Source organism: Lethenteron reissneri, chromosome 34, assembly GCF_015708825.2.
Source record: "Lethenteron reissneri isolate LAM-NWPU_2019-01 chromosome 34, ASM1570882v1, whole genome shotgun sequence".
In the NCBI taxonomy this organism is placed as follows: domain Eukaryota; kingdom Metazoa; phylum Chordata; class Hyperoartia; order Petromyzontiformes; family Petromyzontidae; genus Lethenteron; species Lethenteron reissneri.
Window position 1 is genome coordinate 12,596,900 of NC_083812.1, and position 26,380 is coordinate 12,623,279.

Here is a 26,380-nt window from a genome sequence, read left to right on the forward strand (position 1 = left end):
GGGCGGGGGAAATATACAAACTCCACACAGAGAGGCGCCCAGGTTGTGAATTTAACTCAGGAGCTTCTTGCTGTAAGGCACAGGTGTGGCCGTTGCATTTCCTGGCCGTCCTTGATGATGGGCTGAGCCAACCTCCGGCCAGGATTTTAACTTGCAACCTTCCGAATGCGAGCCGCTCATTGTAACACTCAGCCATCTGGCCGGTTTTACTTGTACATCCGATATTAGTAATACAAATTTTGATTAAATATAACAAACACCACATTGCCAGAGATGTCTCTGCAAACAAACACAGGAAGCCAGCACAGACTGGTGTGATTCATTTTCCTCTCCATCAGAGCCCAAGAGAGGCCAAAGCTAATTACAAACAAACTCAAGACCGTTAACATCAAGCATCGAGGCGAGGAACACATTCACATGCCTAGAAAGGAAAGAAATATAACTCGCCATTCATGGGCAACCATGTTTGAGAGTTGAACTCAGGTCGCCAAGTTCATAGTGCAGTGTGCTAACCAGTGCATTACCACTCAAGCAGACTATATTTGTTATATTATATTTCAATAGGAGCCCAGTACAGAGCACAAACTGAGACGCGAGGGAGTGGGGGGGAGTACAGAGTGGGGTGGGTGTGCTTTAATATGGAGAAGGGAAGAAAACAACTTTAAAAAAGAAAGCGAAGGGTGCTGGGAGGAAGGAGGGGGGCAAGCATTGAATAGATTAATTACCCAATTAATTAACAACAAAAACCTCTCCGAAGCTGCTATGAGCGGTTGCCGTGCCGGAGTGACTGTGTTGTTGTGTTGCTCGTTGCTCAGGAGCTCCATTGCCACCGTGTACGTTGAGGTGCTACCCCCAAACAACCAAAGCCCTCCCAGCATGCCCTTCAGCTTCTACAGCATGGAGGTCAGCGAGGCCCTGAGTGCCGGTGCCTTCTTGCTCAGTGTGCAGGTAACCACAATACCTCGCTTGAACCACAATACCTTGCTGAACCACAATACAGTAAAACCTTGGATTGCGAGCATAATTGGTTCCGGAAACGTTTTTGAAATCCAAAGCACTCGTATATCAGTTGTGATCACGTGACACTCGGCAGACAAAGCGTATACGTACTACTCGTATTGCAAGACCTCGCTCGTTTATCAAATGAATATTTATTAAAAATGTTTTCTCGTCTTGCAAAACACTCGCAGACCAAGTTAATTGCAATCCAAGGTTTTACTGTACCTTGCTGATCTCGTCAAGGAGCATAAACCATCACGTGAACTCCGCTCGTCCTCACAGCGGCGTTGTATGCATGTTGAACTTTTTTCGCACCATTCGTAGCCAACCATGCTAATCGGAGGTGCGGGGGAAGGAAGGCTTTTGGCTAGCCATCGAACAAAGACGGTCACCGCATCACTTGCTTTCAGATGGGATTCAGCGGCCGTCTGGAACTCTCTTCCTTCCGATATTGGGAAGCCACTGGAGCTATACACTTTAAAATATAGATTGAAAATAATTTCTTTAGAACTGCATTTTTGTGTTTAATTTGTTGTCCTTCCCCCACACCTCTGGTTAGCACGGTTGGCTACATACAGTGCGAAAGAAGTTCAACATACATACGTACAACGCACTGCAACAAGTGCTCACACGCAGAGAGAGGGCTCGCACAGCCACGGCGATGGAGCCGGCACGGCGGTGGATTAACACCGCAACATTCCGCAGCGATCGCCCACAATGCAGGAAACACCCAATACGCATTCGAGTTAACGTGGAGAATATGAGAAACAGAATGAATTCGCGGATAATGAGCATGATTCTCATGTCGGTCCCTACACGTCAACAATGAAAGTATTTGTTTACACATCCCATCAGCCACATGGCCTTCTGGAAGTACATTATTTCAGCAGCACCATGATATTAAGCACAGGGAGACAGTGGCGCGCTGGTTACACACTGCACTATGAACCCAACGACCCGACTTCCATTCCCGGCGATGGCTAACAGCAGTGGCGAGTGATATCTGAACGGATCCTGGGCCTCCCCAACTTAAACCCACACTGACCTGCGTGTGAGGTTTAGTGAAAAACACAACATGGGCACAGACAGCCCCATGAAGGATCTTGAATATGGCTTATAGCCCCGAGTCAGGGGTGGAAATTGCACATTCCTAAGGCACGGGAGAGTATATCCAATATGGTGAGGGCAGGCTTGTAGCTGATATTAGACTGGAAGCCAGTGGAGGGATCTGAGGATTGGAGTAATGTGGTGTCACATACTGTATGGATGCAGGTGAGAAGTCTGGAAATGACTTTGGAAGTGAGGAATGGGGGGTTGCAATAGCCCAGATCCGACTCAAGGCATGAATAAGGGCATTACAGAGATGGAAGTTGGAAGTTCTGTAGACTTGAGAGGTGTGGAATCAATGCACCACAACTCCCATATCCGTCAATTCCGTACATCCTTTGCTGTCGAAGCTTTAACCCATGCCTGTAGCACTTCTCCCTTGATGACTGAAACATTTTCCTCTATTCCCCATGTATGTATGTTGAACTTCTTTCACACCGTACGTAGCCAATTATGCTAATCCTAGGTGCGGAATAAGGCCTGACCATAAGCGTTGTGATCATTCAGAATACCACCGCAGTAATTCTCACCCACACCCCCACGACAGATCAACCTTGTGGTCTTGTGTCGTTTATGCTCAGGCCATTGACCGTGAAAACGACCCGATCGTCTACAGCATCAAGAGCGGAAACCCAGACGGAGCGTTCTACCTCAACTCCAGGTGGGCGCACATTTATCCACACGATCGTCGCGTCGCAGCGATCTCCTGCGACTCGAGTGAGCATTGACACTGTACTCGTCCTCCTGCTTACAGCCCTGAGCAAGTGGTGCAAATTCCACATTTCTATGACGGGGGGCGAGTCTCTCCAGAGGACAACCACAGTTGATTTTGCCCCACAATACGGTATTCATTTTATCCACGCTGGTCGGACGCTGGGTGGAGTAGTCTCACTGCCAGGTGTTCAACTCGTGAGGGCCTTTCTGGCTGGATACATCTGCAAGCCACTTGGAGGGACCATTCTATTGTTGTATGTGGCATCAATATGTTCGGGAGAGAAATGCCCACGTTGTGGTCTGCTAGCCACGAGAGGGCTGAAGGTGAGAGTTCGTGGAGCTTTTCTGTTTCTCCTCCATTGAAGGCGTGCAGACCACAGTCGTTTACTACATGGTCTGTAGTTTGGGTTTCATGGCCACAATCGCACACTCCTGCGGCTTGTCTTTAATTGTCCATTTCATGAAGATGTGCACATCGTCTTTTTGCTGCTCTGATGCAGTTGATGGTTCCACCAGTGTCTTCGAGGAGGAATGTCAAAGCCAGGAGGTGTGACGTTTTGGTCTCGAATTAGGTGTTTATTCTGGACATCCACATGATTCCACTGTTTGCCAGCAGCGTTCCTCCGGATCTGGGTGAGCTCATAGGATGGTGACTGATGAATACTGTTGCTTTGTTCATCGTATGTGCTCATCTTAAGGGTTAAGCTGCCCCCCTTTGTTCCTCAGCACTGGAATTCTGTCCCTGTGGAAGTCTTTGGACCGTGAGACAAGGGACCAGTACCAGCTGATCCTAACAGCATCTGACGGACATCCTAATGGGGTCAGCGAGCTGTCTTATCCATCAGCACATAACCTTCCGGCCCCCATCACTACCCCTTCATTTATTACCTCTATTGCGATCGCATTTCATCATCATCACCACCCATTGTTTATCCACTGCTGGATGAAGGCCTCCCCACACCGTGTTTATCATTTGGCTGCCATTCTGTCACCAGCCTCACCCAGTGCTCATGATAAGGTACACAAGTGAGTTCAGGGCAGTACAAATGTAAATGGTTGAGTCGCTGTTGTGTTTGGTTTTACATGACATTGTGTGTGTGTGCGTGCGTGCTCACAGACCTCAACAGCTACGGTAGCGGTGCTTGTTACGGATGTCAATGATAATGATCCCACCTTCGATCCTCTGATGCCAACGAACTTCTCCGTATACGAGGGAAGAACTGGTGTCTTTGTTGGGCAAGTCCGGGTGAGAAGCGCTTATAAATTTGGGGGGCGGTGACATGGCCCAGCGGTGCCGCGTTGGCCACAAGTGGGTTCGCAGTTCGAATCTGGCAAGCCACCCTGGTTAATACCATGAGTGTTTTAACTATAAAATATGCAATGGTGCGAAGATGAATATGTAATTCACAATAGTTTTTCATCGCTGACTTTTGAGCAACCTTTTGATCAATTTGCCGGGTTGTGTGTAGTGTGAGTCTCTAATTGCAGCATAACTTAAGACAACATTTTGTTGATATAGGTTCATCTTTATGAGAGTCATTGTGCCCCCCCTGTAACAGATGGACAGAGCAAAAGCATTAACTCTGTCAACCTTCGTCAGAAAGGGTGAAAAATTATGACTTAGATGCTATTTGCACAAAAATATTGTTATCATTTTTCACACGTATGCATTTTTTTACAATTCCTGCCAGCATATGGTTTATTGGCATGATGAGAGCATTGTTATTGCAATTACGCACTCATTACACACACAGTTCTTTCCACAAATGAACCACAATACCTTGCTGATCTCGTCAAGGAGCATAAATCATTACGCAAAACTCCGGTCATCCTCACAACGGCTTTTGGCTAGCCATTGGACAAAAATGTTTACTGCATCGCACACTTTTAGATGCGCTTCTGCGGCAGTCTAGAACGCTCTTATTAGGAAGCCACTGGAGCTATGTTGTTTTAAATCTCGATTCTAAACTTTTGTTTAACTGCTTTTTATGTTTAGTTTGTTTTCCATCCTCCTTAGCACGGTTAGCTACATATGGTGTGAAAGAAGTTCAATATACATACATACAAAAGCCTCACTGAGTCTGAAGACACTTTTTAAGGAGGGTCTTGCCAATTTACCTCAGAAGGGGGCGATGTTACTATGTGTAATCCCAAATGTGTACTTTGTCACAATTAGGATGTTTGGCCAATGAGAGTTGAAATGCGTGGTTTTTTTTGCATTCATGTATCATTGTTCCTGTTTAGAAGCACGTTTGTTTTATTCTCAGGCAACCGATAAAGATGCAGGGATGAATGGTGAGGTGGTGTATAGCCTGGACAACTATGCGGCTGTGTTTGCGATCATGGCCAATGGAAGCATTTACACAAAGGTGGCCTTGGACCGAGAAAAACAGGAGACCTACATGCTGACCGTAGTGGCCAGCGACCGTGCGCTGTACCCTCGTCACACCAACCTCCCGCTCGCCATCTCTGTGCTGGACGTGAATGACAACCCGCCCATCTTCAGCCAGGGCGTCTATAATGTCACCGTGCCGGAGAATGGCTCTCCGGGTCAGGTGGTGCTGCGTCTCGAGGTGTGGTGAAGCTGTGAGCGTGTCCGACTACTAAGGCTCATATACGGTGTATTAAATGCCTTTGTTTATAGAGCCATGAGGATCAGCAGTAGAGCGAACAGCTCGCTATCGGAAAGTTGAGAGGTCAAATCCTGGCTGCCGGTTGACTCAGCTCACCATCCCTCCATGGTTGAGAAAATGAGTGGCACTTTGTGGAGAAGTCAACAGTGGTTGTCCTATGGATAGACTCACCCCATGCCATAGCAATGTGGATTTTCCTGCTCTGGCTTTAAACTGTACACTATAGAAAGGGGCACCGGGTGGTGAGATGTTATCTCTCTTGCCTGTGGATTTTATCCCGACCATGACACCTGTATAGTTGAAGTTTGCATGTTCGCCCCTTGATCACATGGATATTTCTCGGGGTCGACCGGTTTTTTCCTCTACATTTATAAACATGCGTTTAGATTATTCTGCTTCTATTTATTTCCACATGATAAGTCACTTCATTGAGCTATCATTTGTGGCCAGGTCGTTTCTGAAAAAGAGCTAATAGCTCAGTGGGCTTTACCTGGTAAATAAAATAGTTACGGTTTTAGTAAACAGATGAGCATTTGATCAGAAAAATGCTTTGACTTTTGTTTAGAAAACAATTTTTTTCTTTAAGTGGTTCCACTTGAGATGTGAGATACTAGTGGGAAATCCGCTGATATTAAATAGTGAGAAAATACTAGGACGGAGTTAATGTTCCTCGAAGCAAGTTGATTAATTTAATTTGATGACTCAAAAGCACACGATCAAACAATATCAAGTGTTGGTTCCTAATAAAACACAATGAAAACAACACCAACCACAACAGTATAAACAAGTAGGTTTGTGATTAAAGTGGCTCAGTTGCAAAATAGATATACACACACACAACAGTTATCTCTTGTATACGTTTTACACAGGGCTCATGCTGCGCTGGACTATCATAATTGGCAGAAGATTATTAACATCTGGGCTGATAATCCAAATATTGGATCCGAGCTCAAATGTGTTATAGAACCCTTTAACACATTCACAAAAGCCACTCACTTGAAAGCCAACAGCTTTCAATTGCCTCCTCGTTCATTGAAATTGCTGGAGCGGTCTCGGAGGAGTCCTCTGGATGCAGAAACACACACAGGGAGCTATATTCATAATAGAGATTTTTTTTGGGATTAGATGGCGTAAATATAAATGTGTCGTTAAACCCGCCACCACAACCAATTAGTAAGGTTTGTCACGTAAACAGAACATACCAATTCGTTACTAGTATAGCACACCGGTGTGTTGGAGAGCAAATCCACAACATTTACAATGTTCTGTTTATATGAAAAACCTTAATAATTAGCTGTGTCAAGTCGTGGCGGGTTTAACGACACATTTATATTTATGCCATCTAAACCAAAAAACGTATATTATGGATGATATGGGTCGCGAAAGCCTACGTGTTCAACGGAGCCATATTGGCTGATTATTTATGTTCTTACTTATTCCCCACAAATGCAAAAAAAAATGTCTTGTGTTGCATTTTTCATGGTCTTGTGTCAAACCAGGACCTGTGTCTATTCAAGTGGGTGCTTACTTATTAAACATATGGCAGTTTAACCAGCATTGGTGCAAGCAAGCCTGGCTCTGCTGATGAGACACTGACTGTCAATAGTTTTCTTGTGGTGAACCAATGCTGCTCAAATGATGCACTCCCAAAATGCTGTGTGGTTCATGGGATCTGTAAAACGTTGAGGGAAAGATATGTGAAGCAGGTGAATTATTTGCTTAGTTCTAGATTTGAAGTTTTCGTGACTCGGTAAAAGTCACGTAGGTGAAAAACAAAACAAAATAAAAATAAAACAACTGGTTGTCCCACCAGATGACGGAAGCTTGTGTTGCCTCCGAAACGTCGTGATTTAATTGAGTTGTTTTATTTTATTTTGTTTTTCACCTACGTGACTTTACCTAAAAAACCAAAGAGTATTTGCTTAGTTATTTATGTTATGACATTCAGGTTAGCTGCTTTGTATGTAGACTCGCTCTCTGGGTTTCCTGGCTATTGTGATGAGCTGAAGTGTTGTTCAACTTTCACTTCGTTCATTCGCAGGCTTCAGATGCAGATATGGATGCAAGCACCAGATACCAACTGCTAACTGCTGGGATGAGTAAGCTCTTCTCTGTGGATGATATCACGGGCCAGTTGGCTGTTCTCCAGTCCCTTGATTATGAGACAACACCAGGACATAAATACACGCTACTGGTCAAGGCTATTGACGCGTATAACAGCAACCTCACATCCCTTGCAACGGTCTACGTCAACATCAAGGTGTGAATTGCGCGTACGCACTCAGGGTAGCTATTTTTCTCCCCATAAAAATGGTCATGCACTTTTTGTAAAAATTTCTAATGATTATGCTGTTTAAAAATGTAATCTTCTGTATAAATAAAGACCTTAATCTGTATTTCTCAAAAACCTCTTAGGTACTTCCCGACAAGGTAGAAAGCTGAAATATGGTACATATGAAGCTTTTTAGAACACAAACAACAGGACAAATCTGCAAATTCGAGATTTTTCATTTTAACACCCCCAAATGTCGATTTTAAGTGCCCCATAAACATCTTGTGCGTGTCATTCAGAAACCGTAAAAATAATAAGTTTGCGTTTGCTTTCATTTGATAGAGCATTAAACAACAAATTATATTAAAGCGAGAAACATTGTTCTCTCTGATACATTTTTTTTACCCTTTTATCTGGCAACAAAACTGACACCTTTTTTTTTACAAGAAGTCATGTTTGCATTGACCACAATACCTGCGGTCGGAATGCAAACAAAAAACACGGACAGTGCATACATTATCAAAACACGGACAGTGCATACATCAGAGTTGTGTTTTTGATTGCATTCCGACCGCAGGTATTGTGGTCAATGCAAACATGACTCCTTATAAAAAAAAGTTTTCAGTTTTGTTGCCAGATAAGAGGGTAAAACATTTGTTTTTATCATATCTTGATACTGGCAAAGGAGGTTCCAATGATTGTTCTCTCTTTGATTGTTTTTGAGATATTTGGATGAAAGTGGGTTTGAATGAAAGAATACACATTTTATGATTTTCAAATCTGAATTATTCGAAAACGGTAAAAGATCAGAGTTTCCCCTCACAGAATATGAAGTTCATAAATTTTTTTTCTAATAAAAAAAGATCAGAATCATTAAATTCAGCGGTTTCCGATGGGTACGTCTTTAAATATAATAAATTTAATCAAGTCGTCAACTATATAATTTTTTGCGCAAAAAAATTACAAATCTTTGTAGCAGTTGTTTGTGTCTGATCGTAGATAAAAAAAATTTGTCAAAGATCATATCAGCTTAATTATTATATTTCTTGAAAACTTTTGCCTGCCAAAGACAGGCTTTATGAACTAGCATTTAAATATTTTACTTTCTCTTAATCAGATTCTGTGAAAATGCCCACGAAAACGGGACAAGCTGTATTGAATCTGTTCTAAATTATTTTTTGTTAATAATATTGCAAAAGTGCACGATGAAAGATTGCTTTGATAATGCTTGCATAACGACTTGTTGTGCCTTTGGGCCAATGCTTGGCAACTGTGCTTAAACTTAAAATCTCAATCACAGATTAGAGTGAGGCTGATTTATCACAACAGTTGGAGTCATTTACAAGCCTTCGTCGCTGAGAGCCTGCGTTTTAACCCGGGCCGATACCCCTAATTACAATAATATTCATAAGCGTCGTGGAAAATATAAGCAACCAAATATGACAGGCTATATGCCCCTTCCTAATATTTGTCTTTCCACATTGAAAAAATAAAATATTTTTTTTACACATCACGTCAGCCACATGGCCGTCTGGGTGTAAATTTTTTAAAGCAAGTCTGACTCTTGCCGAGACCATGCATGTTTAAACCGGCCCGGAGTTTTCTCCTCCTCCAAAGAGGTCCATTTTGACACCACTAGTACCAGTGTGGTATCATGGGGACTCTACGTTGCACGTATGATATGAATATTTTTAATCGTTTTGTAAAGTCTATATATTTGTTTGAGTGTGTGAGAGTGTGTGCACGTAATTGTTCGAGTGTGTTACTTTGCTAGGGAATGTCTATGTGTGTGTGCATTTGTTTTGTGTTTGTGTGTATCTATTGTGTGCTGTGTCTGTTCAATGGTTATATGGGGGATATTAATTATGTCTATTTGTGTACAATTGTGTCCACATGCACTTGTGTGTTGAGTGTGTGCGTGTGTTTATGTGTGCATGTGTCTGCATGTGTATGTGTGATGGCATGTGTCTCTGCATGTGTATGTGTGATGGCGTGTGTCTGTGTGCATGTTTTTGTGAGAGTGTGGGTGTGTGTGGGCATGAGTTGAGTAATGACTGACTTAAGGCTGCTTGTTGCTGCCCGTAGGCCGCCCGTAGGATCTCACGGAAATATACGCAGTCCCCTTGCGTAAATCCCGTAGGGAATCGGATATGGACAAATCTTGGCCTACGCAATGTATAGAATTGTGTAAGCAGTTTGGTACTCGGGCCCCTGACCACTATTTAGTTTTAATGCAAAAAATCTCCTTCTCCAATACTAATATAATATTCTCCAACACCGTTTTATTTTCTGTAACAATATTATCGATGTGCTCGTAATCAAATTTCGATTTAAAGCTTTCGTGACTGCAGGGATTCATATTCTTGGTTTTTTCGGTATTATTTCCCTTCTAATTGACTTTACCGAAAGAACCAAGAATATGCTTGTAATAATTTTGTAATCTAACTTGAAACGGTGTCTCTCTGGTGGCAGGACATGAATGACTTTGCCCCGAATTTCACGATGCTGGACCAGACGGGCCTGGTGGCTCCGGATGCACATCGAGGGACATACATCATCTCTGTGCTCGCACAAGATCCGGACCCTCCCGTACGTACGACTTGGAGCTCTTTGCTTAAGATCCACGTGCCATATTCAAGTTAGGCTTTAGCACTGACGTACGGCGAACCCCATTGTAGATGTGGGAACAGCGGTTGTAAAAAAAAAGGAATTGGTATCAGTGAGGTGAGAATAAATAGTAATTTTTATAATTTCAACTTGTAACTCACAAAGTAGTCGCTCGTTGTCGCGGTGAATGACTCGGAGGTGCGGGGAACCACAGACGAGCGGGAAGCCAGCAGCCACGCGGTGAGCCAAAACCAACAATTGCCCAAGCTTTGTGGCCCTCTATATATTCCGATGTTTTCAGCCAATGTGGGAGGAAACATGTGGGAGGAAACCTGAGCGCTCGGAGAAAACACACGCACACAAGGGGGGAACACTGTCCCCGTATAGATAGAAACAGATGGCAATTAGTCTACTTGCTGTACTGCCTTCTCCTGGTGAGCAGTACCCACGCTTCCTCCAGGGCCCAAAACGTCAGGCGGCCAGCAACAGAGAGCACTATCAAAGTTGTAATAGATGGGAGTTAATGTGCTTCTTCAATTGAGCAAGCTTTTTTTGATGATAGGAGCTTGGGAAACAAGACAATGGGAAGGAATTCCAAAGTAGAGCCCTTCCGAGTGAAAAAGGAAAAAGCAGAAAGAGAAGAGTTTTGGGCTGCAGTCTTGTGGCTCCAGTTCAATCCCAGCCATGGCTAACATCAGTGTCAAATATCTGAACCAGTCGTGTACCTCTCTTAGGTCAACTCAGTATTGAATGAGTATGTGTTGCGATGAGTCAACATTGACGCTGGGGAGGGTTTGATGCTGGCACACAAACATCTCGTGTGCCGTTCCAGTCTTAACAGGTGCTTGCGAGCAGCACTTGCCCCAACAGTCTGTGTAGGCTATTCGGGGTGGGGGGGGGACTCTTTGTCTTTGTGCACATGTGTGTGTCCAGTACGGCGGTATAGGTGTGATACAGTACGCAGTTGATGAAGCCCAGTCCAGCGGGTCTGCTGACCTCTTCATGGTGGAGGAGAACACTGGACGCATCCTGACCAAAGTCAACCTCAATGAGGACCCCAACACCAATTTCAAGGTGTGCCTCTCCACCAGGGTTTCTACATGAATGGGTTGGACCTAAGTTTCACCTGGACAGTCCAGGAATCGGCATCCGTTTTCAGGTGGCAGGAACTTATTTGTTCCGAGATCTGGCACCGGTAATGTATTTTTGAACTTAATAACAAAAAATCCACGCAAGTTCCGATAGACCCAGGCCGACTCAGAAATGTGTCCGAGTTTGGTTCATTGAAAAAGGTGGTGTCCCACGCTTTACTGTATCGCTTTACGTTCGTATGTGTTTCTCGTTAGCTGGTTGTGCTGGCTCTCGATGGAGGAGATCCCGTTATGACCAGTAGCACGACAGTCACCATTACTGTGCTGCAGCCCTCTGTCATCCCTCGCTTCACACAAGAGGAATACAGGTACACACCGATACCCATTTACCATCAACACACTGCAGCACATCATGGGTCAGAGATCTAGGGGTTTCATGGCGAGACAGGATAGGCAACGCACAAGCAGAAGAGAACAGATTTAACCCGTTGCTCGCAACCTCCCCCAGATCCATTCAGATGCTAAGGTAGCTGTTGCCAGGGCTGGACAAAAAAAACATCTGACCAGTCAACCTCACGCCACCACGCAAAGCTAACATCTCATACAATACACGACACAGTGTTTGGCTAAAATCCTGGGGCATTGTGTTAGTGCCAACCGACAAGCAGATGGTCAGGGCAGAGCTTGGAGGTTGCTGCGTGTCGATCGACTTTTCCAGTCATACAATACAGTGACCACACTGTATTGTATGACAGTGACCACACTGTATTGTATGCACTTTCAGATGCGCTTCTGTGGCCGTCTGTAACGCTCTTCCTTCCGACAGTAGGAAGCCACTGGAGCTATGCACTTTTAAATATAGATTATAAACTAATTTCTTTCAAACTGCTTTATGTGTTTAGTTTGTTGTCTATCCCTCGCACCTCCAATTAGCACGGGTGGTCACATACGGCGCGAAATAAGTTCAACATACATACATCGTGTAGCAGCAGCCGCGGGATCTAGCAGAGGGAAGGGTGTGCTGGTAGCGAGGAAGTGCGGCTTCGGCCATGATGACGTCTTGATCTTGACACCACAATTATCAAAATAAGAGGGTGTTGCAATAGGCTTAGAGAATATTAACAATTGTGGAATCGATTTCAATGCAGTGGGGGTTTTTTTCTGGCCGCTTGACGTTTTGCGCCTATGCTTAGCAAGTGTGTTTTTAAAAATATTAAAAACACTTGATTATCTTATGGGAAAATCTGTGGAGAATATTACACATGAAGACTAGTGTTGTGCCAGATTGACGCAGCAATTTGCTCAGTCGGTGTTAGCTGCTGAGGTCGTGACGGGTTATTTCATTCTCGTTGTTTTATTTTCTTTTACTATTCCCGCTCTGTTGTAATGTTTGACTGATGCCTATTTTATTGAGGGCGATATTGACACATAAAATAAAGATTGATTGAGCAATGGTTACCAAACTCGCAATGACAGAGGTTAAGACCAAACCCGCGCATTGTTTTACAATATTCATCATTCAAAACTCTACACAATGAATCACTTTATGTTTGACAAGTTTGCATTTATCTGTTTGTGTTGAATCTACGCCGTCTGACTACTAAATGGAGGTCTTGTCGTGTGTGTAGGTCGGAGCCCATCAGCGAATATGCTACTATTGGAACACGTGTTGTCGTGGTGACAGCGTCGGCCATTAACCAGACCATCACCTACTCAATCACCGCTGGCAACAATGGGGGTTAGTCTGCGCACATGTCTGTGTGTTTGTCTTTTGTAGAGCGGTAGCGTATCGATTAGAGCGCTGCACTACGACCCGAGTTTGATTCCCGCGAACGGCCACTACCAGTGTAATAAGAGATGCGTCATCCAGTGGTTGCCAGAGGGTAACTGGATACGGGCACTATCATGTAATCACCATCCAATCCTGAGAGGGAACAACATCTGGGCCAAAGGTGACAGGCGGAGCCGAGAGGGCCGCTTCAGGAACCATCGGGAAGGTTCCACGAGGGGGCGTGGCTGGAGGCGGAGCCTAGCTTGGCTCCGCCTCCAGCCACGCCCAGCCTCCGCCGGGGTGAATATAAGGAGAGTCAGGGGAGGACTCGTGGTCGGTGTGGGAAGCCTTGGGTCAGGACTGCGTCTCTGCTCGTCATCTCTCTATTCGCCACCGACCACGTGGCGGGTTCCCCAGCGAAGCCCGTCTCTTCTCTCCGGCACGCCGCCAACCAGCGGCGAGACCGGGGGAGCGGAGCGGACCTCGCTAGTGGACCGGAGAGAGACGCCTCGTCGTCCCTGGCGTTGTGAGAAGGGAAATTACCCAGAGAGAGAAGGAGCCGAGCTGTGCAGTGCTACAGTTAATGAAAGAAGCACCCTTACAAGAGTCGTTGTGGAAGTCGTTCACTACACCAGTAACAATTATCTGAACCGTTCTTGGACCTCCCCTAGGTCGAGTCAGCCTCAAATTAGTACCTGGTGAGGCGTATTAAAACATCGCCACTGGGGAGACAAAGGCGGTCGGGCGTGTTGCTGGCCACCACCCCTTCTTCGTGTGTCATTCTGGCACTTGCCCCAAAAGTCTATTCAGGCTATACGGGGGATATTTGTCTGTCCGTTAAAGGTTATATGGGGTATTTGTCTTTGTTTTTTAATGCTTTTGTCATTTTTTCCTGTGGAGAGTGATCGTGCAGTGTTTATCACACTACGATACGAACCCGACGACCCGAGTTCGAGTCCCACTTATGGCCAACATCAGTGGCAAACATCTGAACTAGTCCTGGACCCTCCCCTACTTCCACTCAGCCTTTGTGCAAACACCAAAACTGGGGAACAAAGGCGGGTGGACGTGGTGCAAGTTACACCTCCTCGTGTGCATTGTTGGCCTTGACAGGTCCTTCTCGCTGCATGCATCCAGGTTGCATTGTGTGAGGAGGTGTGTCCAAATGATAAAACAAATTTAACAGAGGTGACATTTCATGCCACGTGCCCATCTCCCGGCAGGTTGGCAGTACTTGCGAGCCAGACAGGAGGAAGGTTCAAGTTCAAGTTCATGTATTAGGTATAGCCCTGTGAGCCATTCGGCCCTTGAATCGGGTGCAACCGCAACAAACAAAAACATGAACAAAAAACATCTTAAAGTGAATATGTGACTAAGTGCAAACAGAAAATCCAAGAAAAGACAGCAAAATATTGCAAAAAAAGCAACATGTACTACCAAACTCTGCAGCCATAGCTGGCTGCATGAGTCACTCCACAACAGTAGGAGCATCAGTCGTAGTATCAACATTTTTCAATGCACCTTTAAGATCAGCACACTAAATCAAAACACAGATCATACTTTGCAGCGATCATCCGGAGCGAAACATTGTATTTTAGGCCACTGAATTGCAGTGGCAGCTAGGGGTGTACAACTAGTCAGAGGCAGGGTCTCTTTAAGAAGGCTTTAAGGCCGCTGTTGACGCAGCAGCAGAAGTTGTAGGCCCTCAAGTCAAATTAAGCTGTTGGCTTTTTAGCTGATATGTCCGAGATGGATGCTGGGAATTTCATGGCAAGACAGGAGAAGCAATGCACAGGTCCGGAAGCAAACATGACAGGCGAGTGTTGTAGATGTGATTCAATGGTTGCGTTGGGTGGAACGTGTTGAGGACGGGGGAGGATAGGGTAAGCAACTTGGAGGTTGGGAAGAGAACATGGCAGGTAAGCGTTGTAAATACGAGCGGCAAAAACAGCTGCGCAATGCATGTGAAGGTTACGTCTCGTTTCTTAACCTCCCCTCCCAATCCACCACTCAAATCGATTGCTGACGTTGCTTATTCCTGTAATATCTTCGGGTTTTTTTTCCCTTCCTCCGCAGACACATTCATTATTGAGAGCAAGACCGGAGTGATCAGAACGAACAAGCCACTTGACTTCGAGAGCACTCCGCAGTACCAGCTGGAGGTGCAGGCTGACTCGCTCCCCACCGGCCGCTCAGCCTTGCGCTCCACTTCTCGCTGTGAGGTTTTACATTTATTTGTGAAATATGATCGTCTGCATAATCAACACTCATTGCATTAATATGGCAGTTAACCGGCCAGTTGGCTTCGCGGTAAAGCGAGTGGCTCGCAATGTGAAGATTGCTAATTCACACCCAAGTTGGGGGTTGACAGCCCATCGTCCCTACCTCTGGGGTTGATGAAACAAGTACTGTACCACTTTGTGGGGAAGTCACCAGTGGTTGTCCAATGGGTAGACTCGTCACACCGTAAGAATGTGGAATTCCCACAATTGGCTCAGGGCTGGAAACACGATGGGCACCACCACAATGCTCAATTGAGCATAAAATCACTTTGATAGAGCGCTTGATGAGAAATGCCCAATGAACTCAAGTACTTTACATCACATCTTATCTAAAACATTGGAAAGGGGACCCGCAGTGACAGCGGTTCCTGTGTGGCAAAAGGTGACTCAGTACCTGGCCTGCAAGTGGCCATTAGTCTGTTCGTAAGGGTCGATGATTGATGTGTGTAATCACAATTGAGTAATCTTCAGGTATATTTTCAGCATTGGGATGTTTGGCCAATAACAGTTACAATTCATGCTCTTTAGCTATTGGAGGAATCTCGAGAACTGAGAGGAAACCCATGTAGAACAGGGTGGAGAACATAAAAACTCCACACAGAAAGTGTTCAGGAATTCAGGGATTTAACTCAGGAATTGAACCCAGGACTTCTGAGGCACCAATGTTACCACTGTGCCACCCTGTTGCCTCAAAGTTGCAAGATCTGGCAAAAAGATGGCAGCAATGATGCTGATGATGGTGTATAGTCGAATCAGCATGTACTGTAATGGCATTTTGATCTTGAATTCATGTGCAGTGCATTAAGGTTTACTGACTTATGTTGGTGACGTTGGCCTATTGTGTTTATTTCCAGCAAACTCGGCAATTGTGATCGTGTACGTGAAGGATGAAAATGACAATGCTCCCTTATTCAACCAGACACTGTATTTGGGAGGCGTTACAGAGGAGACCAGAACGTTTACATCTGTCTTGCAAGTCAAGGTGAGGGATCATATATGGAAGTCAACATCATAGTCATATTTTGTTTTCTTATCTTCCCAGAATTTCATGAGAATCTGTGCAAATATTGTTGCAATTTATGGAGCGTAATTGTATTCCCTTCAATAAGGGAATACAATGGAAGAAACATGATGAAGCTTACATTGTCAAAAATGATTTTACGGATAACTTTAAAAATATATATGGCCGTCATTCCATTCCACAGCCCTTTTTGTCACAAATGAGGCTCCATTCCACGATTAGTTTTTGATGGGGGTCCGATTCCCAACTGTGCAACAGCAGAATGCATCCACATTTGTGAGATTAGACCAGCGTTACGGTTGAGTAGCAAAACAAATAAGCAGGCACTATAACTCCTTCCCACATCCATATCTCCATATGAAAAATATCTATTTTTTCACACATCTCATCAGCCACACAGCCCTTCCAGGAGTGCATAATTTCAGCACCATCGGTTCCACACAAGCAATCTCTGGCGAAATGTCGACACTTAGTATCTCATCAGGAGAATGAGGCTTGCTTGAACCAACACTGGTTGGACTGCAAGATGTTTATAGGCAAGAACTTTCTCTGTTAGATATGGGTCCTAGTTTGACACGAAAAATTGTCATAAATAACACAACAATAATTCTAGTCATTGTGGACAATATAAATAACACAGGAGTATAGGACGGGGCTATAGAAGTGCCAAGGAAATGCGGACCTCACTATATTGTTGTAACTTATTCTTGGTTCTTTCGGTAAAGTCACGTAGAAGAGAAGTAATAAAATAATAAAAATAAAACATAATAAAATAATTCTCACGACGTTTCGGCCACAACGCAAGCAGCCATCCTCAGGTGAAGAACAGGTCTGTCCGAAAGACAGCGTCTGAATGAACACCACCAGGCTTGGTAGCGGATATTTAAGCTGGGTTGGAAAGGGGAAGAGCGCCCCGACAATGGAATTCGCATATCAAGAGGAATCTAGCATACCCATGGGAAATGCAGGTATGTGACCAGTACCACTTATGCCCGTGCATTATGCAGGAATAGCAGCATCAAAGGGAGGGGATATAGGAAATGCAGGTATGTGATTAGTACTACTTATGCCCGTGCATTATGCAGGATTAGCAGCATCAAAGGGAGGGGATATTGGAAATGCAGGTATGTGATTAGTATTACTTTTGCCCGTGCATTATGCTGATGTTGTAACTTGCTGACGCACGCCTACTGGGCATCTGTGAAAAATAGCTTCATAGCTCATCGGATTCCTCCGGTCTAAATCAAGATTTTGATTTTGTAATTCCGCCGCACAGTGGCAGAGGTGACGCCGTGTGACATGCTGTGGGCATCTCGCCACGCGCTCGTTATCTCGCCCACTCCTCCTCCAGGGTTTGGGCCTGCGACGCCTGCCAAATCCCCACTCTCAGTGAGGATGGGTTGGAGTGCTCTGGAACAATCCTTCAAGTTCTGGCAGTTGCTTGGAACAGAATGCAAAGAAATGTTCTGAACGAACATCGCATCATGCAAATGCATGACTATAGCACAGGCTGAGAGCATTTGCTGAAGTCCGATACGTTATACTGTACTGTATACGATAACTAGTACTACACAACAGCCACTTCGTAAAAAATGAGCATCTTGAAACTCACAATTAGAATCAGAATATTTATTCATACTGGAGGAATTCGATGAGATATAAAGCTCTTTTTCACAGATGTCTAGTTAGGGGCAGGTCAGAACGTTAAAACAACATACTCGTTGGTTCTTTCGGTAAAGTCACGTAGGTCACAGTCTGAGACCAGGACCTCGGCACAGCCCGGCACCTACGTGACTTTACCGAAAGAACCAAAGAGTATGGATTCCTGCAGTTACGAAAGCTTCAAATCAAGGTTAAAACAACAACCAATACAAAACCACGATAGGAATGCAAAGTATCGGAAGGGTAAACTAATCACTTACAAAAATATATATACAAATAAAACTAAACTTTATTTTTTTTATTTTACCAGGTAAAGCCAGGCAAAATTGAGCCTTCTTCTCTGTGGCTCATGGTTATGAAGTCTTTGTAATAATGCCTGTGGCTCGTAGAGCCAGACAAAGGCTTATTTAGTATTCCTGAGGTTCACCGTTAGTTCCGAAAGCTCGCAGAGGCAGTCAAAAGCATCCTTAGTCATAAAATGCAAAACAAATACAGTCAAAATGTAAAAATTTCAACAACTAAAAACTGAACACATTTTCAGTTTTAGTGATGAGCAATTGGTATCTAGAAATTTCATTTTTTTCAGCAATTAAATAAAATGAATACATTTTAAAATGTCAAAGCTATGCCTTTCTAATTTTATGGTTTCAAAGTATGTACCCAGCATGTTTTTTTTAAAACTTCTTTCATTATGTCTCATGTCCATAAATACATACATCTCAATCAGGCAGATGACCGGGACAGCGGCAATAACAGTATGATTGCCTACAAACTGCTGCTGCCATCTTCAACCAACGAGGGCTTCATCATTGAGCCTCTGACTGGCATCATCAAAACTGCCATGCTGTTTTATAACATGCGACGCAAGTACTACAGGTTCCAGGTGATGGGGGTCGACAGATACGGAGCTGGACTGAGTGGCACGTCTGAAGTGGTGGTACGTCAAACCCGTCGCGCATACTTTGTTATTGAGACCAGTTGAGAGTTGACATATGCGATCAGTGTGCAAGGATAGGGTTAGCTGCAATTTATATAATGTAGTTTTATATTTACGCATTCCGCAATGGAATGAAGTGAATCTTTCGAAGTGATTTTAGGAGCATAGCCCTGTTTAACCATCCGAAGAATGCCGTAAATTATTTGGTGAAATTGCATTCATAATATAGGTTTTTGGGTCAGATCGCGTTATTTATAAATGTGTCGTAACTCTCCACCACCCGACACGGTCAAGCAGTAAAAAATGTGTCACGTTTTTCAAAGGACAAAATAATTCACTTCTTTAGCCCACCGGTGTGCTGTAGAGAGGGGCGTTACGACACATTTATAAATAACGGGATGTGACCCAAAAACCTATATTATGAATAATATTGGTCGCGAAAGCCTACGTGTTAAATTTTAATTGCATTGTCAGTGGTGCACAAAAGCTTAACACATTTGTCAATAACACTGTGGCCTTAAAAGTAAAATGTGTAAAAATGTAGATGACAGGCAACCACAATTCTTGATGTGCTACATAGAAAGGGCATTTCCCCAAATGTCTCATATAACATATATATTTGTTTCCATTTATCGCCACACTATTATTGACGGATGCACTGCATTGTTACTGATGCTGCATACGCGCATTGCGCCAGCAGACAGCGATGTGCATCACGTGCGTGTAGATGGGCAGTGTTCGTCTCCTGTCCGTGCAGATCTCTGTTGTGAACGAGCTGGACATGCAGGTGATTGTCTCCGCCATTCCACCGGCAGTCGTGGAAAACAACAAGGACCAGCTGATGAAGTATGTGCTTTGTGGCTCCAACATCACTCACTGCGCTTGGCTCAACATCGAGTGGTTGCGCTCGACACGAATGGAATGGCTGCATTTGCATCTCACCTCGGGTAGCCACCTCTGTCCAAGTTTGACCAGGATTTGAGTCCGATGGGTTTGGGAATTGGCATCTGTGTTTGGGTGGAAGGAATTGATTTGTACAGAGATCTGGTGGCATTATTTAAAAAATATATATATACAACATAACTGGGAATTGGCCAAACATCTTAATGCTGAAGATGTACCTGCAAATAACTCAATTGGGATTACAAATAGCAACATCGCTCGCTCCCTATTGTGAACACTTGAGCGGACCCTCCTAAGAAAGAGTCTTGAGACCCAGCGAGGCTTTCCTGGGTAAACAAGTGCAATTCTAATACAATCATTATTTTGCATTCTATCGCAGTAATTGCACTGTTTGGTAGACCTAGGCTGACTAATGGTCTATTTTTGTTCTCTGGAAAGGGTAGCAACCCTAGCCATGATCAATCCACTGCTGGATGAAGGCCCCCTAAGCCATCACTTCCCTGAACGCATACTTAATGCTCTTTATTACACCTCCCAATTACTCTCAAGCATATAGTGTAGTACCTTTAACAAGGATGAAATGTCATGCCCATGCATGCTTCGTGGTGGTGCTGCGTGTATTGTTGTATGGGGAGGCCTTCATCGAGCAGTGGATTGAACTTGACTGATGATGCTGATGATGATGTTCCTGATTGAAACCATGTGAGACTGTTAAGGACTATCAACATGTTGCAGTGAAGTTTGATGGTGCTCGTTCTGGCTGTGCGTGCCCTCTGTGTTGATGTGTAGGATCATTGAGAGGTACATCCAAGATCAGATTCCAGGGGCCAAGGTGGTGGTGGATTCAATCGGCCCGCGGCAGTACGGTGAAGGCTACCTGCAGGAGGACTACACCAACTCAGACGTGGCTGTCTATGCCATTGACCCAATGACTAACCGTGCCATCTCCAGCAAGGAACTCTTCAAGTAATTCCCATGACTTAACACATTGCTTTCACTGTCCTTGTATTCATTTATATATGTTTGCATTATTCCAGTTGAATTCTTATCAGGCCTAACATATTATGTCCGGCCTGGTGGCTCAGCGGCAGAGCGGGCAACTTGCAATGGGAAGGTTGCGAGTCCACACCTTTCAACCCATACGGCTTACCTATATTCTTGTCCAGGGAAATTGAGTTTAAAGGTCCATACGGCGTACAGCCGTTTCAATACATGAAAAATAAAATGTCTATTTGTAGGATGAACGTTAAGATATATAAGGGCACGGGGTGACCAATAATATCTGAATTGGTTTATAATAAGGTAGGCACTATATTCTCTGGTTCTTTCGGTAAAGTCATATAAGTAGAAAACATAATAGATCACGACGTTTCGATCGCAACACAAGAAATCGTCATCAGGTGGGACAACCACAGCCGATTGAATCCACCATCAGCAGTTTTCTTGTTGTGGTTGTCCCACCTGATAATTCTTGCTTGTGTTGCGATCAAAACGTCGTGATCTATTATTTTTTCTATCTACGTGACTTTACCGAAAGAACCAAAGAGTATGGATTCCTGCAGTCACGAAAGCTTCAAATCAAGAAGGTCGGCATTGACAAGGGGTTGACAGGCATGTGAGTTCAAAATCTGGTTGCGGGTTGACTGAGCCCGTCGTCCCTCTGGGGGTCGATAAAATTAATACCACTTTTTGGGAAGTCAACAGTGGTTGTCATATGGACCTACTTGCCCTCATCCGAGGAATGTGGAATTTGAACCACTGACTCAAGGATGTAAACAGAAGGATGAGCACCGCTTCAATGATCATTTCAGCAAAAAAAAATCACTCTTACCTTCTGTTTACCATATTACACACATATGGTCCTATGTCATATAAGTTATAGGGTATAAGACATTTTTGTAACTTTTTATATATTTATTAAACGGATATTTTTTTTACATTACAGATGTGAGAAGTGGTTTATGAAAGTACCTTTTCAGAAGAAATCCAGCGAGAACTTGAATGACTGTAATTGGTTTTGCAAGGGATAATACGCATGTGACCAGCAACAAATAACGTTGTAATAGATTAGAGTTAATACGTTTTTATATTTGAGCTAGGTTATATAAAAAAAAACATCCAACTTAACGAGTATCAACCAAACCTCACAAAACATTTACTGCGAATTACTCACTTTTGGATCACCACACAGCGACAAACTTGGCAGGACCCTCCTGAAAGAGAATCTTAGGCCTCCGTGAGGCTTTCCTGGGTAAACAAGCAGTATAATCATCAAAAGGGTTTTGGAAAAAAGAGATTATGGGCGGCAGTAGTGCAGGCCTGAAATCCAGCGCTGTGGAGGCAGCGAGGGTTGGTGAATCACACAAATGTTGTGCAGTTTAAAACATCTAACTGAACTGGAAGCTGTAACCGGTGAACGGGTTTTACTGTTAATTGTCTTGAACCTAAACTGAAAACTGAATCAAAATTTATTGTTTTGCTCTGGAATGAAAACCCCCAAAAGAGGAGATGGTTACTGGTTTAAGCCAACATATAAATATTGCGATGATTAAGCTGCATTGTTAAAAGTAAAAAATGCCACAATGCCTCAACCAGTTTCACAATTATATCCAAAGAGGTTTGAAGACACGTGAGCCATGATCCCGCAGTCTCTCAGTTGTCTCTGCTTCTCTGTTTGTCCCTGTAGCTCCGTCTCACCGTTACTTGCACGTCGCAATACACAGACAAATCTTCTTGGTTCTTTCGGTAAAGTCACGTAGAAGGGAAATAATAAAATAATAAAAGTTATTATATATTATGTTTTATTTTTATTATTTTATTATTTCCCTTGTACGTGACTTTACCGAAAGAACCAAGAAGATGAATCCCTGCAGTCACGAAAGCTTTAAATCGAAACACAGACAAATGTTTTTGAAACGAATCAAGCATGTTTCTCTCTCTCTGCTTTGCAATTAACAGAGTGTGTTTGCTAAAGAGTAGCAAAATTAGCAGAACAGATGCCTCCCGTGAAGCCTACAATGCAATTTTGAGTAGTTCCACTTGCTGTTAAGTTACACGTCAAGTGCAAGAATGGTGTAGGAATTAATTTGAGCTGATGGCGGCGCATCACCAAATAACGTTCATCATCACATGGTGGCGTTAAGCTGAGTTTTGTTTTTTTATATTATCTCACGTAAATGCCTATACACATCTGGCAGTTCACCAGCATTACTCCAAGCAAAGCCTGACTCTGCTGACGAGACACCGAATGTGAAAAACTAATCCAGAGTGTGCATTTGTTGAATCAATCTTGCTGAATTTATGTGTAATAAAAATATTTACATTTTTTTACGTGAAGGCACAAAAAAGGTGTATTATTGTCCATCTATTTTGTACATTATCTTATCTAAAACCTCTTTGTGTATATTATTAAGCATCGTATGTAACTGAGATGCGTTTTAAGATCAAGGTTTTTCAACGGGAAGCTAGACATAGAGACAGAAAAGCTATCTGTGTCCATGTATATACTGGACATCTCTGAAAAAGAGCTTTATAGCTTATCGGATTTCTCCAGAATGTAACTTTTTTTTTATTCTGAGGTAAAAACACATGCCGTTATATTTTGAACACGAGAGTCTTTCTCGGGTTGATCTCTTCAGAATTTTGGACGGGAAACTTCTGGACATCAACAAAGAGTTTCAGGCGTCTCTTGGGGCCGGAGCACGGGTGCAGGAGATCCGCTCGCCGGCCGTGGTGCAGTCGGTGCAGAAGCAGGCCCAGGCTCTGGGCTACACGGAGGGCGCGCTCATCGCACTCTCCGTCATCATCATCATTTGCTGCATCCCGGCCATCCTCATCGTCATCGTCACCTACAAGCAGTGAGCACGCTCGTGCACGACATCCATTCAGGCTCATTTATTAAAACACACATTCGTAAGGTGTTATTTTTCTAAAGCTGTTTTAAAAATACCCAATTACCGACACCCGAGGCATTTGAGTGGTCTCTATGAGTTCGGCCACCAAGGGGAAGATCCTAACAGACGATGGCGAAGACGTCAGGGTAGAGCTAAGAAGGAGGTCGCTGCGTGTTGAGTGCGCAATAGCTGCGGGATCTGGTGGAGGGCAGGGGGTGCCGGTAGTGAGGAGGTGTCAGCGGCTTCGGCCATGATGACGTCTCGATCTTGATTTCTTTCAAAGTACAAATTTTAGGGGAGCGTTCATTACACTGGTCAACAACAAAAAAATATATATTTTTCTGGCCTGGACTTTTGCAGCTGTTTTAGACTAATTTCAGGGTGCTGATTCCAAATCTGATCTCAAATTTGCTCTATCACATCTCATTTTTAAATCCTTTATATTAAGTTCACTTGCCTGCTTGCTTGCGCGCTTACTACCGTGCAAATCTTTCGGTGGTTTTTTAACCCACATCCCGTGATCCAATCGAGCTGACATTTTGCACACAGACTCGTTGTGCGTGACAATTTATTTTCGTGAAAATTTTTTTCCAAAATTTTCCACTTTTTAGGGAAAAAACTATTTTATATTTAATTTCAAATACCAATGTGATAAAAATGAAACTCTTACTCAAGATAAACAGAAATGAATAATAAAATAAAACCGATGCCACGCATATAAAGGATTTATAGTGAAAAACTTTGTTTTTACGGGTTAATTTTTATGCTATCGGCATACCGCATTTTCATTGATTTTACCGAAATTAACTCTGTCACTTATGATTGCAAGTTGTTGCGAGTCAGTGACTGCTTTAGTGTAAAAAAATGGTGCTGTATTTTTAGGATAGTGTGTTTATAATATAATTTTATGTAGATATCCACATTTATTTAATATGTTTCTTCTGCAGTTTTTATTGAAAATGCAATATTTGATATCTCAAAAACCTGATGTGATAGACAAAAACTGATGCCAGATTTGGAATCAGCACCCAAAAATTACCTTAAAACCGTTGGAATACCTTATGCCAGAAAAAGTGTGTTGACCAGTGTTATTCAATGCCACGTGCACAGAAAGGGGAAAAGCTGGGCGTGAGATGAAGGATGAGCATCATTCGTGGGGGGTGGGGGGTGAGGGGCCGGGTGAGGGGCAGAGTTAACCCCTCACGTGTAGTTTAGGCGCTCACACTGAGTGTTGGCGAGAGGTTGGGGGTGGGGGTGTGAGCCCCCCATCACGGAGTCTCAAGACTCTTCTTTGGGAGGGTCCTGCTTCGGGATGTTGGACAAATTCCTTATTGGGGAAGTTTTTGCATGAATGGGAAAGGAAACCGGTGTGTACTCTGCAATGGTGTGTACCAGATCTCTTCCCGAAAGGAATTGGCCATGTACAGGAACACTGTATTCGATCCTTATGTACGAATACTGCGTAAGATCTTTAAGCCTGAGATGTAGCAATCGGAACCTGTGAGATTGCGTAGATGGGCATCACTAGATTCTGTAGATTCGCAGTGGTAACGTTACATGAGCGTTGTGTTTTGCCTCTGCTGTCTGGTTGTACAAAACGCTATTGATGTCAATGTGTTACTAATGTTGTTTTCTTTTGTCCCTGTGCATTCTCAAAGATTCAAAGAGTAAGTAACATATCTTTGTACTATGGTCACTTTCAATCATAAACAAGTCAAGTATAACATTGTAATGTTTTCTGCTTTTTAAATATAATCTACATATTATATTTTCCTATGCTTATGGGTATACAAATATAAGTGCGAACATAGGGTATGAAGTTGATGCTTCATTGTACTAGTAAGTGAATAACAAGTTAATTGAAATATAATACAAAATAACAAAGTATACAATGCACCTCCTTCCCATGTCTGTCTCTCTACATAAAACAAAAGTATTTTTCACACATCCTATCAGCCATACAGGCCTTCTGAGAGTGCATTTTTTCAACAGCATTGGTTCAACACATGCATGCCCTGCAAGCCATGTGATCACCACATTGCATGTGCAATGCTGTCAACCTTGTCCAGACTACCAGCTCAGGAGCTGAGGGTATAGCCACATTGTTATTATGACCGCTGACACAAGGTGATGAAAACGTGGCCATCCCAACAAACTTGCACACGTCAACTACACTTGCGTTCATCGTGCATTTGCTAATCGTGCACGCATCGCGCTCGTGTCCTCGTGGTGTGCAGACGCCAAGCGGAATGTGCCAAGAATGCGCGCATCCAGTCGGCTCTCCCTACCGGGAAGACGGCGCAGTCGCCGATCGCTCAGCAGTACGACGAGGCCGGCGACAACACGGGGTGAGTGATTTCCACGCAGCTGCCTTTCCTGAAATGATATTCACACACAACGTTGTTTCCTCACGGTAAGATGAGCCTGGGTTCGATTCCCGACTCGGGCGCATTTATTCATGGCGTTTGAGTGTTTTCCTGCTAATTCT

At 43.7% G+C, this 26,380-nt stretch overlaps 1 protein-coding gene across 9 annotated transcripts in view; it reads left to right on the forward strand.

Annotated features, from left to right (window-relative positions):
* Positions 1-26,380, forward strand: part of PCDH15 (protocadherin related 15) — a 114,499-nt gene that overhangs the window by 74,716 nt on the left and 13,403 nt on the right. For all 9 annotated transcript variants that reach the window (XM_061565304.1, XM_061565312.1, XM_061565309.1 and 6 more), the window contains 17 exons: positions 816-948; positions 2,688-2,767; positions 3,547-3,640; positions 3,938-4,066; positions 5,088-5,393; positions 7,495-7,713; positions 10,198-10,314; positions 11,266-11,406; positions 11,679-11,791; positions 13,052-13,161; positions 15,271-15,411; positions 16,331-16,458; positions 18,887-19,096; positions 19,854-19,942; positions 20,789-20,965; positions 23,638-23,856; positions 26,130-26,240. In XM_061565304.1, the coding sequence (XP_061421288.1) occupies positions 816-948; positions 2,688-2,767; positions 3,547-3,640; positions 3,938-4,066; positions 5,088-5,393; positions 7,495-7,713; positions 10,198-10,314; positions 11,266-11,406; positions 11,679-11,791; positions 13,052-13,161; positions 15,271-15,411; positions 16,331-16,458; positions 18,887-19,096; positions 19,854-19,942; positions 20,789-20,965; positions 23,638-23,856; positions 26,130-26,240 (2,517 nt within the window). The remainder of the gene's footprint in view (positions 1-815; positions 949-2,687; positions 2,768-3,546; positions 3,641-3,937; positions 4,067-5,087; positions 5,394-7,494; positions 7,714-10,197; positions 10,315-11,265; positions 11,407-11,678; positions 11,792-13,051; positions 13,162-15,270; positions 15,412-16,330; positions 16,459-18,886; positions 19,097-19,853; positions 19,943-20,788; positions 20,966-23,637; positions 23,857-26,129; positions 26,241-26,380) is intronic.